Source organism: Heloderma suspectum, chromosome 15 (assembly GCF_057233095.1).
Source record: "Heloderma suspectum isolate Gila_16-S chromosome 15, 16-S_ref, whole genome shotgun sequence".
Classification (NCBI taxonomy): domain Eukaryota; kingdom Metazoa; phylum Chordata; class Lepidosauria; order Squamata; family Helodermatidae; genus Heloderma; species Heloderma suspectum.
In genome coordinates this window covers 18696284-18711799 of record NC_139472.1, presented here as the reverse complement: position 1 = coordinate 18711799, position 15516 = coordinate 18696284, and the positions used below count along the sequence as shown (strand labels likewise).

Below are 15516 nucleotides of genomic sequence, written 5' to 3'. Positions count from 1 at the left end.
TGCTCTTCCTCACAGGGCAGTTGTAACTGAAAAGGAAGGGGAAAGGGGGCTCAGCCCAGTTGGTAAAAGCAGCAGCGAGGGGAGATGGTAGTTCATAGGCACATAGCAACATAGGAAGCTGCCTTAGACTGAGCCTGTCAGGGTTGGATCAGAGCCCATAGAGCCACAAAGCAGTTCTGATTCTGAGGAAGAGATAGAAACCGTGGGAGAGGAACCTGCTCGCTCTTCAGAAGCGCAGCTGGAGGGAGAGTCCCTCCCTGCTCATATTCCTGAGAGTGACAGTGACCCTGGCAGGGAAAGGGAGGGACAACAGGAGCTTCTGGACGTGAGGTGCCAGCGCAGGGACAAGTGAGAGGTTGCAGGCACCGAGAGGAGGTGCTCAGCCTGCTTGGTGCGATGATAACAGCTGCGCCCCGATGCCCATGGGAAAGGGGTGGACTCTCTCCTCCTATCCCTTAAGTTCAGAGGCTTCCCGCCCTTTCCCTCCAAACGGAGACCAACTGACTCCCTAAGGCTAGAATCCCCTGGTAGACTGCTCCCTCTTAAGTTTTCCTCTTAGGCTCAGGCAATTAGCATCTGTAAGCGTCATTAGGTTGAACGGAAATAAAGCCTTGGAAAAGAGCCCTTTTGTCTGCGTGTTGATTCTGGGCTACTTGAGGATTTCAGAAGGCAGTAAGGGCGCTCCTGACAGAGCCAGACCATTGGTCCATCTAGCCCAGTATTGTCGGCACTGGCTGGCAGCAGCTCTCGAGGGTTTCAGGCAGGATTCTTTCTTTGCCTGACCTGGAGAAGCTGGGGATCGAACCTGGGACCTTCTGCATGCCAAGCAGGGGCTCTCTCACACTGAGCTATGGGCCCTCCTCACTGTCCACCACATCTATCCACCCACATGGTGATTGAACTTCTAGAGGCCTGGTAGAGGTTGCTGAGGCTTGAAGAATGATGATGTTAGCAACTCAGATGAGCAACTTTTCACCAGGGCATCCCCACCCAACTTCAAAAAGCACAAATGGGGACTGTGGAGGCTGGTGGTTCCAATATCAGTGGGGCAGTGAATCCACTCCGGGTTTCTGCCAGAACCAGTCAGAACTCTAAAGGAGCTATCGAAGGTGCAGAGCACTGGTTCTGACGGAAACCCAGACTGGATTCACTGCCCCACTGATGTCAGAGCCACCATCCTCCACTGATGGGGACAAAAGACAGACAGTGATTTACCAGCAATACATCCCAGGTAAACAGGGACAGAAAACAAGGAACTCCCGGGGAAATAGGAACAGTCAACACTTCGGTTGGTCATGCTTTTCCACTTTGCAGCAATTCAGGTTCTTGCAGCACATAGCAGAGGGATGATTAGCAAAGGGACTGAAAATATTTTTTTCCCCAGTGTTGCAATGGCCATTCCAGAAATCTAAGCGGTGGCTGCATTTGGGATACTGTGGACACCCCATCTTTGGGAAGGCCACTTTCAAGGAGCTGAGGCAATACAGCAAGATCCGGATCTCTCTCTCCCCCAACTTCCATTTTAAATTCCTTGCCAAAATGGGGAGGGGGTGCTGATATTGCTACAGGTCCCCTCCTTTAAAGCAACAATTGCCACTTCGAAAAGAGGTGAACATTTTTTGCGGATGTACACACCTCACCCCAAAGAGGGAGCTTTTCGCAGAGGGTTTGCACAATGCGACCCCCCCATACTTTGGCGCAGGACTAACACTGAGGGGACCGACCAGAACAGAGGAAGTTTGGATAGTAGCGGTAAACTTTCTTGTAGCTCGCTGAGTGCTTCTTCAGGCACAGCACAAATTTTCGGTCACATTCACAGACTTTTCGCTGACACCAAAGTCCATCTTCCATCAATGCTGTCCACCACCACGGCTCAGCACCTGAAAATAATACAACAGAAGAGTTAAGGATAATCACATATCGCAGATAGACACTGGAATCACGTGGACATGGAGGGGTGATGAACAAGATAGCACCCCGCTCCCCAGTCCATATACAAAAGCTGAGTGAACTGGCAGTTGAAATTTTTCTTCAGCACTGTTGCAGTGTCCTCCACTGACCTGAAGGCAGCAAGCTGGCTTAGGGGGCCCAAGTCAGGCACACAATTGTCTCCTTCAATACCTTGCTGCCACTAGGGATGTCAGAGAATTCCGTGACGGATCTCGGTGAGGCCAAATGCCAATGCATTCGGCCTCCCGAAATCTGTCGCGGAACGAAGTCCCCGCCCCCCAACCCACGAAAGGCACGCGAAATGGAGCACTTACCTGCTCCCGTCCACGCTGCTTTGCGAATGGCGGCCGTCCTGCAGCCACCATTCGCTTCCTCTTCATAGCCGTGATAGGCTACGTAAATACTTATGTAGCCTATCATGGCTAACACAGGGACATCATTTGCGTATTTACGTAGCCTATCACGGCAGGGGGAAAAAAAACCAGCGTACGCAAATGGCGGTGTAAATACATATTTACGTAGCCTATCACGGACTCAAATACAGGGACGCCTATCAGGCCAACTACAGGGACGCAAATGGCGGCGGCTATGACAGCCGCCATTTGCATCCCTACAGGGCTGCCCAGTGGCTGGATGTCCGGCTGTGGGTGGCCGGAGCCGGCCGGCTGTGGAGCGGAGCCGACCAGGCAGAATTCTGGGGGAAGGACCGGATCGCCTCCCCCCTCATCGAGGATTCCGGGGGGAGGGACGGAGCAGATTCAGCAGAAACAGAATGGAACAGAAGGTAAGTGTTCCATCCATCCATAGCTGTCACCACTGAGCATCTGCCCTCTGGGGCAACTGCTTCTGTCTGCCTTATGGTAGGGCTGGCCTGTCCTGGCCTGGCCTCCAAGGCCAGCTCCAGGTTTGAGGGGTCCCTGGGCAAAGTGCCATCTGTTGGGCCCCTTTGTCCACCAGTGGGTCCTGCTGGGCATATCTGGCAGTGGCACTCTGAACCGTGCTGGGGAGCTTGGTCTAGGCCAGAGGAGGCTGGGGGCTGCGATGCCAGTGGGGCTGTGAATCTGCTCTGGGTTTCAGCCAGAACCCGTCAGACCTCTAAAGGAGCTCTCCAAGGTGCTGAACCCAATCCCTAAACGTGGAAAGCTCTGTTAGAGTTCTGACTGGTTCCAACTGAAACCTAGGGTGGATTCACATCCCCACTGACATCAGAGTCACCAGCCTCCAGTGATGTAGACATCATTTTAATTTCCCTCGGTGACCCCAACGGCAACGCATGGATGGGGAATCCTTGAGATTGCAAGCCCTGATTGCACGAGTGTTCCATGTGTAAGGGTTCTGTGCTCAAAGTGTGGATGCCCTGGGCATGTGGCCAGTTGTATGACCCTGTGTGATGTCACATGTGCATACGTTATGACTCTGGTTTATATATTTGTATTAATGTTATGACTCTGTGTTTTCTGGTAAGTAGATCTAGAGTGAGAGTAGGGATGTACGAATCCCTTACCTCGTTCCGGTGGCAGCGTCCACTGGAGCGGGGGAGGCGCTCCATCCCTTCCCCTGGAATCCTCCCTGGCTGGCTGTGCTCTGTGGTGACTCTGCAGAGCCGCTGTCTGGGGCTGCCCACAGCTGGACTTCCATCCGCTGCTGGGCTGCGCCGGCTGCAAATGGCGGCCGCCATAGCAGCCACCATTTGCATCATTGCAGAGGCCGTGATAGGCTACGTATATATTTACATAGCCTATCACGGCAAAAGGCAGGAATGCAAATGGCAGGCGCTACACCATTTGCATCCCTGCCTTTTGCTGTGATAGGCTACATAAATATATACATAGCCTATCACGGCCTCCTCAGGAATGCAAATGGTGGCTGTTACGCCATTTGCATCCCTGCCAAGCCGTGATAGGCTACATAAGTATCTACGTAGCCTATCACGGCAAAAGGCAGGGATGCAAATGGCGTAGCGGCCGCCATTTGCGTCCCTGCCTTTTGCTGTGATAGGCTACGTAGATATTTATTAGCCTATCACGGCTTGGCAGGGACGCAAATGGTGGCCGGTGTAGCAGCTGCCATTTGTGGCCGCAGCCCAGCAGCAGCCGGAAGACGACCCTGAGCTGCCGCCGCCGCCAGGGAGGCTCCATCCCGGGGGGATTCTGTGGGGTGGTGGGGGGGATTGCCCCATTCCGCCATGGACTCCGGAGGGCTGGATTCTAAAGAATCCAGCCTCACTGGAGTCCATGGCGGAATTCTCCAACATCCCTAAGTGAGAGTGGTGTGAGTGACAGGAGGTATGATGTATTTGCTTATGTGAGATGATCGTCTGAGCGAGGGGTGTGATATATAAACTGGGAGCTGTGCTTGTGTAGCTTAGATAGGGAACGGATAACAGATAGGGGAGAGTTTAGATAGGGAAGAGTTTGGATAGGGCTTGTGAAGAGACAGATAGTGACTAGGATTTGTGTGTATAGGATTAAAGTAGTAATTAAGCATGTGTGTGTGAGAGAGAATACACACACACACACGCATATGCATGCAGAGAAGTTTTTTAAGTGACTTATTTATTGTTCAACATCTTAATGCTATAAATGACAAATATTTCTATGTTTTATAAGATCCTGCGCCTACGGCTTGTGGGTACAAAAAGGTAAAGTAATAAAGAGAATAATGTAGGTCAGAATACAGCCACGGTGTCCTCACGTTCTCACAAAGGTGTTGGACCTGAGGTAAAGGTCCTGGTGGTGGCAGGATTACTGTGTGCGGGGGAAGGTGTTGCCTGCTGTGGGAAAGGCCTTACGGAAAAGGTATTCACTGTGGTAAACAGACAGGAACGCCACACCCCACTCTTTGGTTTACACATGGGCCCCATTCCACTTGGGAACTTCAGCTGGTGGGATCAGTGTGGGCCTCCTCCACAATCCCGCCTGGAGATTATGGGGCTGCAGTGGAACCCAGGTCCAAAAGCTGACTCACCGCATTTAACATTCCCTGAGTTGGAGCTGTAGAAATAGACTTTGGTTTTGGACTGACATCCCTCTTCGTTCGCTCTGTCATAGCAGCAGTCATGCTCTTGGCAGCACCTGAGAGAAACGGAAACATGGGGCAAGGCAGCGTAAGGAAACCTGAGCCACCAGATCCCTCTCTGGAAGGCAATGCAGAAGAGAGATCTGCATTGAGATTATGTACACTCCAATAAGAAAGTCCAACTCATCCGGAGGGGACCAGTTTGGGGAAAGCTGCTGTATGGAGTGTTCAACAAAAGCGACCAAGTTCATGCACGGCGCATTGCATTCACTGTAGATACAGATGACAAACTTTCCCCGTAGCGTCCTGAAAACACTCCCAGGGCAGTTTGTAGCCCTGACCTCTCATAGCCCCATGGACTGTCCAAACGAGACAAAGAACCCTAGCTTTTTCAAATCCCCTCTTAATCCAACGTTTCTGCCTTAGTTTTGGTCACCCCTCTGAATCTTAGTTCATAACTGTAGCCAAGCTTTAAGCCGGGGTAGGGAACCTCTTTCAGGCTGAAGGCCAAATTCCGTTTCAGAGAAGCTCTCGGGGGCCGCATTCCAGTGCTGTGTGTGGCCAGTGGCAAAGAGGGCCGGGGCAAAATACAAAAATACCCGCATATTGTAGCTGAAAGCTCTCACTGCCAGGAACTAGCCTTGAGAGAGGCATTTCAGCCTTTCACAATCGGGGAAAAACTGTCCAAAAGCCGTTGGGGGAAGGGCGGTGGGACAAGGGGTTCTGCACAAGTAAGTCTGCACAGGCAGTGTGCAATGTTCTATATGTTTTTTAACACTAAAAATTATCTGCTATTTTAGTAATGTGTTGCCCCATATTATTCTTCAGCCCCTGAAGAAGGCCTTAAAATACAAACAGACACACTGGGCTCCTTTCTTTTTTCGTTTTTAGAGATGAAATCTTTGTTTCGGCATCCTGAGGTGGTTCTTTTCTATTTGTGGGTCTAATCTGGATGCCTGTGTACACCAGTTCCTGGGGAACATGGGCGGGAGGGTGCGGCTTTTGCACTCGTGTTCTGCTTGTCAGCTCCCTGCAGGTAGCTGGTTGGCCACTGTGTGAACAGAACCCTCGGTCTGATCCAGCATGGCTCGTCATCTGTTCTCATGCTCTTCACGCTTTGTCCAGGGCCATCAAGAGAGTTCAAAGCTGAACAAAGGTTTCCAACCCAGATGCTCTTTGAGAGCATCAAAGAGAGCAACAGACCTCGTCCTGAGCTACATGATTTCGGCCTGTGTGTTCCAATGTCAGTGGGGCGGTGAATGCGCTCCAGGTTTCAGTCAGAACCAGCCAGAACTCCAAAGGAGCTCTCCAAGGGGCTTCCGCTCTCACCGCCAGGAACTAAGCCTTAGAAGAGGCATTTCAGCCTGTTGGAATTGGGGGGGGGGACCATTCTTCCACACCTTGGAGAGCTCCTTTAGAGTTCTGGCTGGTTCTGACTAAAACTTGGAGTGGATTCACCGCCCCACTGACATCAGAATCCTCCAGCTTCCACTGGCTTTGTTTGATGGTGTCCCCTGATGGCTCATGCGGACGACTGATAAACTTACCGATCAGTGTCGTCCTTGGGCTGTCCTCTCCCTCCCAAGCCGCAGTAACACCCATAGGTGGAATAATCTGGTATGACACTTCTCCCAGTAACGTCTTTGATCATCACAGAGAGTTGCAAGAGATTTCCATCTATTACAATGCCACCTGGAAAACGGTCATCAGGAGGGGGGAATTTCAGCCATTGGAGAAGTTACTGGGTAAACACAACACCAACCCTTTGCTTGCTTAAGGAGGCTTCCAAAATCTTTCCCATCTGAAATTCTTGCTGGGCTTTGGCATTTCAAATTACTTCTTGTTTCCAATGTGCATTAGGTGAGTGACTCCCAGCCTTGGTTCCTCAACTGTTGTTGGACATGAGCTCCTCCCATAATCCCCAAGTCACAGTGGTCTTGCCGGCTGATGATGGGAGTTGTAGTTGAATGGGATCTGGAGACCCAAGGTTGGGTACCGCTGTGTTTGGTATTCCCTTCTTTATTTCTGAATTTGGTACAGCAACATATATGTAGAGTTTGCCGCTACATATGGGGGAAACACCTGAGGTACTCCAAGGATTATCCCCAAAACTTGGATAAAAATGGGAACATTTCCAGAGCCAAATGGAGCAATCAGAGGGTGCCGTTCCCCCTCCCTTCCAAAGCCATCCCTGCTACCACGCAGCACCCAGATACACCCCCTCCTTCATTTCCTTTTCCTCCTTACTTTCTTAGAAAGAGAGATGGTGGTGACGAGAGGCAAAAGGGAGGGAGCGTCACTCTCTTCTCTCTCCTCCATCATCACCCGGCACTGCAAGAGCCCTTGAATGAACTGTAGTAATTGCCGTGCCAGTTTATGACTCAGAAGACCTGGATTCACATCCCCAGGCAGCCATGATGCCCATGGACAATGTGATAAAATGAAATCCTTATATTCTGAGTCAGCAACAGTGACCCCTGCAGCATCTAGATTTCATTACCCCCCCCCCCGGATTTCATCAATACCCCTCTGCCCAACCCCTAATATACACTTAGAAGTTAAACTTTGGGAGGGGCTGCAAATCACCTGCTTTACATGCTGAGAAGGTCCCAGGTGCAATTCCTGGTATCTCCAGGTAGGGCAAGGAAAGAATCTTGTCTGTAACCCTGGAGAGATGCTGCTGTCAGTCAGCATGGACATTACTGGGCTAGATGGACCAAGGGTCTGACTTGGTAGAAGGTTTCTTGTCTCTTTTTCACAGTGTTGCCACTAGCTGGAGCCAGCTTACTCTTTCGACATGTAAGTTCAGAGTCATTAGGGAGGTGGGACAATCCTACACATATTTAGACAGAAAGAAGTCCTACAACTCCCAGCATGCCCCAGCCAGCATGCTGGGAGTTGTAGGACTTTTTTCTGTCTAAATATACATAGAATTACACCCCAAATAATTTTCTGGTTGGTGTCTAGACCACTGTCATCAGAAATGCAACTTACCACACCAATGGACAAAACAACCATCCCTCTCAGCTAAGGGGCTGGTGTTTCCATAAATAAATGAGACTTCATCCTTAGTCTGTCTTCTTGGAAACACCTAATCAGGTATCCAAAGACGATCTCTCTCCAACCACCCTCTGTAAGGAACTGTGCATATATGCTCTGAAACCCAAGTTTCTCCTTAAGTGGGATAAGTTTTTCTTAAGTTTCTCCTTAACATGTAACTAGCTAAGTTAGTTTGACTTTACTTTCTATCTAGAATTCTGTGCATGCAATTATTGCTGAGTGGTCTAAATAGGATATTTACAAGGTTTTATTATGTTCTGTGCCTTTGAGCTTTGGGCAAGGAAATACAAAGCACCTTCCAAAGTTTGAGGTATTATTGCTGGTTTATAAGGCCCTAACATTATTTAAGAGGTTATCTAAGAGGTTGTCTTCCAGGTTATCTAACAGACTGTCTTCTCTTTACCCCAGTCTTTATATTCTGATGGGGAGGCCTTGCTTACCATACAACGGCCTACTGATGTTCACTTGATTGTGGTGCGATGAGGGCCTTCTCCGTTGTGGCCCTCACCACATGGAATGATCTCCCCATCAAGATCAGGTGAACTCTTAGTGGGGAGTGTTTCCATTGAGTACTAAAGACCTATTTTACACCTTGGGTAGCTCCCTTAGAGTGCTGACTGGTTTTGACTGAAACCTGGAGTGGATTCACCGTCCCACTGACATCGGAGCCACCAGCCTCCACTGACTGATTGGTTTTATTGCATTTTGTTATACCTTTCCTTCGTGTTGCACTTTGGGATTTATGTATTTTTTACTGAAAAGTGATAGATTTTTTGAATAAATAAATAAATAAATAAATAAAGTTATTCCCTCTCCACTGAGCTGGGCTGGAGGGAGGGGTTCTTTGGAGAAGAGTTTAAAAACTCCTCAAGCACTGAACAGATGGGAGTTTGCCGGGAGGTTTAACCTGACTGGTTGCAGCCTATTATAATTATTTTTTTTGTGGTGGTGGGGAATCCTTGTACAGGGAAATTCCTTTGTAAAGAAGGGGATCCACCATTAGGGAAATCCCCTCCCCTCAAATCTGTCAGGACAATCTACCTCACAGGGTTTCTGTGAAGATAAAAGCGAGGACAGGGTCCCATGTAAGCTACTCTAATCTCCTCGGAGGACGGGCAGGATAGAAATGTAAGAATAAATGAATGAATAAAATCCGACCTCAGCAGACAAACACCGCATGATTACGGATAACTGGTGCCAGTGCAAAACTATTGTGCTTCAGATGATGTGTGAGTCCTATCTGTAGCATTATCTGGAGGTGCTTGATTTTACACTTGCACATTTTTTACACTTTGCACATTTACACCTTGCACATTTTTTACACTTTCACATTGATTTTACACTTGCACATTGCAACCAAGTTGCAGTAATCAAGTGACGAACCATGAAGGCATGAACCAGCTTATGGATGTCCCATTTTGGAAGTCACATTGCTATTACCACAAGAGAAATTTGGAAGAGATAAAGTGGAGCCTTCCTTTGTTTAAGAACATCAGAAGAGCCCTGCTGGATCAGACCAAGTGCCCATCCAGTCCAGCATTCTCTTCACACAGTGGCCGACCAGCTGTCAACCAGGGAAACCCACAAGCAGGACAGGACTGCAAAAGCACCCTCCTGCCCATGTTCCCCAGCAACTGGTGTACATAGCCATAATGCCTCTGATCCTGGAGGTAGCATAGAGCCATCAGGACTAGTAGCCATTGATAGCCTTCTCCTCCAGGAATTTATCTAATCCCCATTTTCAATCCATTGAAATTGGTGGCCATCACCACATCTTGTGATAATGAATTTCATAGTTTGTGTGAAGAGCTACTTTGTTTTATCAGTCCTGAAATTCCCACCAGTCAGCTTCATGGGATGACCCCACTGAGTTCTAGTATTCTTCTGATGGAAGCCTGATCCAATAGCTTCAGAAGTTCTTCCATAAGCCAAGAACATATGGAAAACAAGGACTTCTCCCCATTTTCATCAGGCCCCTAAGCTTCATGCAACTCAACCTGAACCCCAAACAATGCGTTCTGCACTCTTTCTAGTGCAGTCTCATGCGGAGGGGCCACAGAAGTGCTGACTGGGTTTCTAGAGGCCATGAGGAAGAACAAACTCAAGGGTTTCCCCCGTTGAAGTAGTATAGTGGTAGCAGCAGAGGAACTGGCCAGAACCAAAAAGAACGACTTCTTCTCCTTCTCCCAAGGCTCAAGTGTGCTGGTGTGAGGAAGACAGGGTTAGGATGTCTACAAAGACAAAGTCAAAAAAGAAACCACTGCAGCAGTTGAATTCCCAATGCGTTTCGACACTTGGTCTTTATCGAGGGAAAAACGCTTGGAGATTCTTTTGGAATCTTAGAGTACCTTAGAGTAGAATACTTTTCAGTCTTCCTTGGAAGAAGCAAGGGAAAGGGAATCCTCCAAAAGAACCTCCAAGGGTTTTTCCCTTGATAAAGGCCAAGTGTTAAAATGTGTTGGGAATTCAACTGGTGCAGCGGTTTCTTTTTTTATTTTGGCTTCCAGCCTTACAGTTGTTTTTTCTGGTCCCTATTGGCCTTGTTGTCTACAAAGACACCATGACCTGTGCTTCCCTTTTCTTACTTCATCATCAAGAGAATGAAAGGGGAGGTGAACCAAATGGAGAACGAGAACATAAGGAGAGCCCTGGTGTATCATACCGAGGCATCATCAGGTCTAGCATCTTGTTTCCAATTGTCCCCTGCTGTTTGTCCCTAGCGGCTGTTATTCAGAGTTGTACCATCTCTGAACATGGAGGTTTGCTGTAGCCATGATGTCTAATATGCCTTTCCTCTGTGGATTTTTCCAAATCGCCTTTTAAAGCCATTGAGGCTGGTGAACATTATCACATGGAACACTATAGGTGAGCTATGCATTGTGTGTAGAAGAACAACTTCATTTTGCCTCCTCTGTTCTAAATCTACTCCCCGTCGATTAATTGGGTCACCTTGATGTTCTAGGATGGTAAGAGCGGGAGGACATGTGTTCTGTCTCCACACCATGTGCCAGCATATGCGTAGGCTAGGGTTGTTTGTGCCTGCATTTGGACGCATGGTAGCCACTGTCCTTGGTCCTGAACGCCAACTTGTAGACGCAGTACAGAGGCTCTGTTTAGAAGAGCAGACGAAAGAACACACAGAGCAAGGACAGTACGTGCTATGCTGACCTTTCTCCATGTGCATCCATGGGTTGTCTGAAAAAAGGGCTAAGTTATCTTCTTCTAGGGCAAGACTTACAAAGTCTCCCATTTCTGAAAGATGCCTCTTTCAGAAGGCACTTCTTCACACAGCGCATAGCTAAACTATGGAATTCGCTACCAAAAGACTTAGTGATGGCCACCAATTGGGATGGCTTTAAAAGAAGGTTGGACAAATTCCTGGAGGAGAAGCCTATCAATGGCTACTAGTCTTGATGTCTATGTGCTACCTCCAGTACCAGAGGCAGTGAGCCTATGTACACCAGTTGCTGGGGAACATGGGTGGGAGGGTGTTGTTGTGCTCATGCCCTCCCTGTAGGTTCCTGGTCGACAGCTGATTGGCCACTGTGTGAACTGACTGCTAAACTAGATGGACCCTTGGTCTGATCCAGCAGGGCTCTTCTGATGTTCTGATGTTCTCCTTAGAGTTCTAGCTCATTGGTAGAGCATCTGATTTACATGCAAACCCCGAGAATCTCCAGGTAGGGCTAGGAAAGACCCATCAGTGTCATCAATAATGTGCTAGATGAACCAGAGCTCTGACAGTATAAAAGCGCAATCCTATGCATGTTTAGAATGGAAAAAGTCCTACAACTCCCCTGGCTGGGGAATGCTGGGAGTTGTAGGACTTCTACTGTCTAAACATGAGTAGGATTGTGCTCTAAGACACTACAAGAACATAAGAAGAACCCTGCTGGATGAGACCTAGGGTCCATCTCATCCAGCATCCTGTTCACACAGCGGAGCGGCCAAGTGTGTGCCGAACCCACAAGCAGGGCCTGGGCGCAACAGCACCCTCCTGCCCATGTTCCCCAGCAACTATGCTTCTAGGCCGCTGTGATTGTCATTGTCCTGAGTAGAACAACTCAAGGGAGAGACTAAGATACGAGTATATGACATTTCTGAACTTACCGCAGGTCAACAGCAACACCACCATTGCAGACAGAGTCATCTTTACGATATAGGACCCTGGAAGAGAATTTCAAATACCTCAGTCTGGGTTTCCATTACAGGAAGTATGCAACCAACATCCGCTTTTGTGCACCACCAAAGTGGCAGGTTTGAGGAGGCAACGGGGGACCGTTGGAGTGGGGATACCTAGCACGGCAGCCCAGAATCCTCTTGGTGTTGGGAATCAGGTGATTCCAGAGAGCCACTCTGGTGCCATGGCCTGCTCTGAAGCTCCCTCAGGTGAAGCTCTGAAGCTCCCTCAGGTGAAGCTCTGAAGCTCCCTCAGGTGAAGCTCTGAAGCTCCCTCAGGTGAAGCTCTGAAGCTCCCTCAGGTGCGCTGCAGTTTCATCTAGCCCACTTTGAGCTAGTTTGCTCATCAAGATATCATGGGGCACTTTGTCGAAAGCTTTGCTGAAGTCGAGGTGTATGATGTCCACAGCATTCCCACAGTCCACAAGGGAGGTTACTTGATCAAAAAATGAGATCAGATTTGTCTGGCAGGATTTGTTCTTGACAAATCCATGTTGGCTTCGAGTAATCACGGCATTGTTGTCAAGGTGCTTCCAGATGGTTTGCTTGATCATCTACTCCAGAATTTCCCCAGGGATTGATGTCAGACTGACTGGTCTGTAGTTCCCAGGTTCCTCCTTTTTACCCTTTTTGAAGATGGGGACAACATTAGCCCTCCTCCCATCATCTGGCACTTCCCCCGTCCTCCATGATTTCTCAAAGAGAATAGACAGCGGTTCTGAGAGCTCTTCTGCCAGTTCCTTTATTACTGTAGGATGCAGTTCATCTGGCCCTGGAGATTTGAACTCATTCAAAGTAATTAGGTGTTCCTTGACCATATGCCTATCGATCTCAGGCTGCAATCCGGCCACTTCAGCCTGTATCTCGCCTTTTCCAGGGGAGTCATAGACCCTCTTTTGGGAGAAGACTGAGCCAAAGTAGGAATTGAGCACTTCTGCCTTTTCTTTGTCATCTGTTATCATTTTGCCATCCTTATTTAATAGCTGAACAACCATTTCTTTCCTCTGTCTTTTACTATGCACATAGCTGAAGAAAGCCTTTTTGTTGTTTTTAGCATCCCTCGCTAACCTCAGCTCGTTTTCAGCTTTAGCCTTCCTGATGCCATCCCTGCAATTCTGTGCTACCTGCCTATACTCTTCCTTTGTTACTTGGCCTTCTTTCCACTTCCTATCTCCCCTCAGTGTTCTCTTCTCAAGGGTCAACATGCCCAGTTCTTTCAGTCTCTCCTCACAGGGCTTTGTTTCCAGTCCCCTGATCATCTTTGTTGCCCTCCTCTGAGCCCTCTCCAGCTTGTCTGCATCCTTCTTAAAGTGCGGTGCCCAGAACTGGACACAGTACTCCAGGTGAGGCCTAACCAGTGCTGAGTAGAGGGGAACTAGTACTTCCCAGGATTTGGGAGCTATGCTTCTATTAATGCACCCCAAAAGAGCATTTGTCTTTTTTGCAGCCACATCACATTGTTGGCTCATATTCAGCTTGTGATCGACAACAATTCCAAGATCCTTCTTGCTTGTAGTGTTGTTGAGCCAGGTCTCCCCCATCTTGTAACTGTGCCTTTGGTTTCTTTTTCCTAGGTGCAGAACTTGCCATTTATCCCTATTAAAGTTCATTCTGTTGTTTTCTGCCCAACGCTGCAGCCTATCAAGATCACTTTGAATTTTGTTTCTGACTTCCAAGGTATTAGCTATCCTGCCCAATTTTGTGTCATCTGCAAATGTGATCAGCATTCCCTGCACCTCCTCCTCCTAGTCATTAATAAAAATGTTGATGAGCAATCCTGGTCAACAGCTGGTTGGCCACTGTGTGAACAGAATGCTGGACTAGATGGACCCTTGGTCTGGTCCAGCAGGGCTCTTTTTATGTTGTTATGTTCTTATGTCCGTATTGTGGTGGATGGAATCTTAGCTGCTCCCCCTCCTCTGCCATGAGTGTTCCGCTGGTGGGTGGTGGGTGGGAAGGTGCATTTCTGTGCTGTGTTGGGGGATTGGAGGGCTTCATACCCTGCTGATCTGAACCTGGCAGGGTTTTGGAAGCCAAGGGCCATGGATTCTCCCCCACCTGCCCCCACAGGATTACTCTGTTGGGTTGCAATCCTCTCCACACTTCCCTGGGAGCAAGCCCCACTTGAAAACAAAGTAGATATCAGGGATGCTTTGACTTGGATTCCTGCATTGAGCAGGGAGTCAGACTTGATGGTCTTATAGGCCCCTTCCAACCCTACTATTCTATGATTCCACTATTCTAGACATGTTTAGGCTTGCACTGTTATTGTGCCATATATGTTTCCATGGTCTTGCACTCACCTCATCTGTAACATCCCCCCAGTCTTATGCCACAAGAAACCTAAGATGCCACACGGCTCCTGCTTGTTCTCCTTAACTTTAACTTAAAATGTGCACTTTTCCGAGTGTGTACCCAAATGTGTGTTTCCTCCCCCACTAAATAAACTGCGTAAATGCATCCTTTGGGGGATATGTGCATTTCAAAGTGCACATTTTTCCCAAAGGACGCATTTTACAAATGCGATTGCAAAAAACCGCAATCACATTCGGGGTTGGCAGGGCATTTTCATCATTTTTGAACATGAACGAAATGCTCATACATCCTGAACAGAGAGGTGGCTACATCAGTTTTGTAGCAGCAGAAACAGCAAAGAGCCTTGTGGTGCCTTAAAAACCAACCCATTTATTATGGCATAAGTGATCACCACTCCCTGTGCTTCCTGCATTTCATTTCAATTTGACCTCACTGTTGACAACCCGCCATCCAACCCCCAACCTTGTGAATCAGGATAACACTTTGGTTTGAGGCTCCCTCTTTAACTTATAGGGCACCTGCTGTGTCAGGAAAGTCTGGAGTCACTTCTACAAAGCAGCTGCAAAATGTAAACTGGCCACAGTTGCTTAAGCTCTTTCTCCCCCCCCCTTACTCCCCACTCCCCACTTACCTCTTCTGGGAATGGAATGGAAAATCTCAGCTGCAGAAGACAACCTCTGCTTGCTTTTCCAGCTTATATATAAACCTAGAGTGGTCCACCCATCCTTTTTGGAAGTCATAAACAGAAGTCAAAGTTAATTGACCTTCCCTGTAATGACTCACATTTTCTCTTTTAGGCCATATAAGGGAAACAAAAACCATGGGAAAACATGCCCCACTCTGCATTTTCTTGGTAGGCAACAACCGCCCCCCCATCCCACTTGGGTTAAAAGTTTGCTGTAACATTTCCTGCATCTTTTTGGTAGGTCACATTTAAACAAACAGCCCTAAAGGCGAAATTTGACCTTGGTCAGTTCAGTGTGCCCCCTGACA

The 15516-nt window shown here is 48.3% G+C and overlaps 1 protein-coding gene across 1 annotated transcript in view; it reads right to left on the bottom strand.

Moving 5' to 3' along the window:
* Positions 1 to 15220, bottom strand: part of LOC146335443 (uncharacterized) — a 30934-nt gene extending 15714 nt beyond the window's left edge. The window contains exons 1-5 of the mRNA XM_084821679.1: positions 15155 to 15220; positions 12139 to 12195; positions 6516 to 6660; positions 4918 to 5024; positions 1725 to 1880 (exon numbers count right to left, since the gene is read on the bottom strand). Coding sequence (XP_084677805.1) covers positions 1725 to 1880; positions 4918 to 5024; positions 6516 to 6660; positions 12139 to 12178 — 448 coding nt within the window. The 5' untranslated portion in view covers positions 12179 to 12195; positions 15155 to 15220. The remainder of the gene's footprint in view (positions 1 to 1724; positions 1881 to 4917; positions 5025 to 6515; positions 6661 to 12138; positions 12196 to 15154) is intronic.
* Between the last annotated feature and the right edge of the window lie 296 nt (positions 15221 to 15516).